General features: G+C 42.7%; 1 protein-coding gene across 2 annotated transcripts in view; it reads right to left on the reverse strand.

The window, feature by feature from the left end:
* LOC106938977 (paired box protein Pax-6-like) overlaps positions 1–588 on the reverse strand; it is a 67,096-nt gene that overhangs the window by 42,778 nt on the left and 23,730 nt on the right. For both annotated transcript variants that reach the window (XM_015021194.1, XM_015021193.1), the window contains exon 4: positions 297–512. In XM_015021194.1, the coding sequence (XP_014876680.1) occupies positions 297–512 (216 nt within the window). The remainder of the gene's footprint in view (positions 1–296; positions 513–588) is intronic.

Raw genomic sequence — 588 nt, forward strand, 5'->3', positions numbered from 1 at the left:
GAAGATTCTATGCAATCAGTTGAAACAGTAGTACTGAAACATAGACGCATCTAACACAAGCAGTGCAACGGCCCCTGAGGACCAGAGTTGAAAAACAATGTCTTAGACTGAAAACTTTTTAACCTGTATGAATAATAAACTGAACTTGATGCACTGTTTGATAATAATAAGGATTAACTGAAATGTATGTGTGTTTTCTTTTGTAAAGTGCCTCGAAATAACGTGTTGAACTATACCAGTGTTCTAACATCAGGCCAGTTGACAGACTAAGCTCTCATTGACATAACTGATCTTACACTGGGTATATTGTCATTGGTGCAGACTCCCTCTGCCAGTAGTCGGTCTCTAATCTCCCAGGCAAAAATGGATGGACACTCTCTTTTGTACTGAGCGATCTTTCCCACCACCTCTGGAGTCGCCACTCTGGGTTTACTCCCTCCTATGGCCCGAGGACGGATTGAGCCCGTCTCATAATACCGACCCAGGATCTTACTCACACAGCCATTAGACACCTGGACAAACAGAAAGAAAACATCTTTGATCAAACAGTTGCTCTTTGCATTGGGTAAAGAAAGCAACCCTGGTGAG

The sequence above is a fragment of the Poecilia latipinna genome, unplaced genomic scaffold (assembly GCF_001443285.1).
Source record: "Poecilia latipinna isolate Pla-1442-1.1 unplaced genomic scaffold, P_latipinna-1.0 Scaffold2738, whole genome shotgun sequence".
NCBI lineage: Eukaryota > Metazoa > Chordata > Actinopteri > Cyprinodontiformes > Poeciliidae > Poecilia > Poecilia latipinna.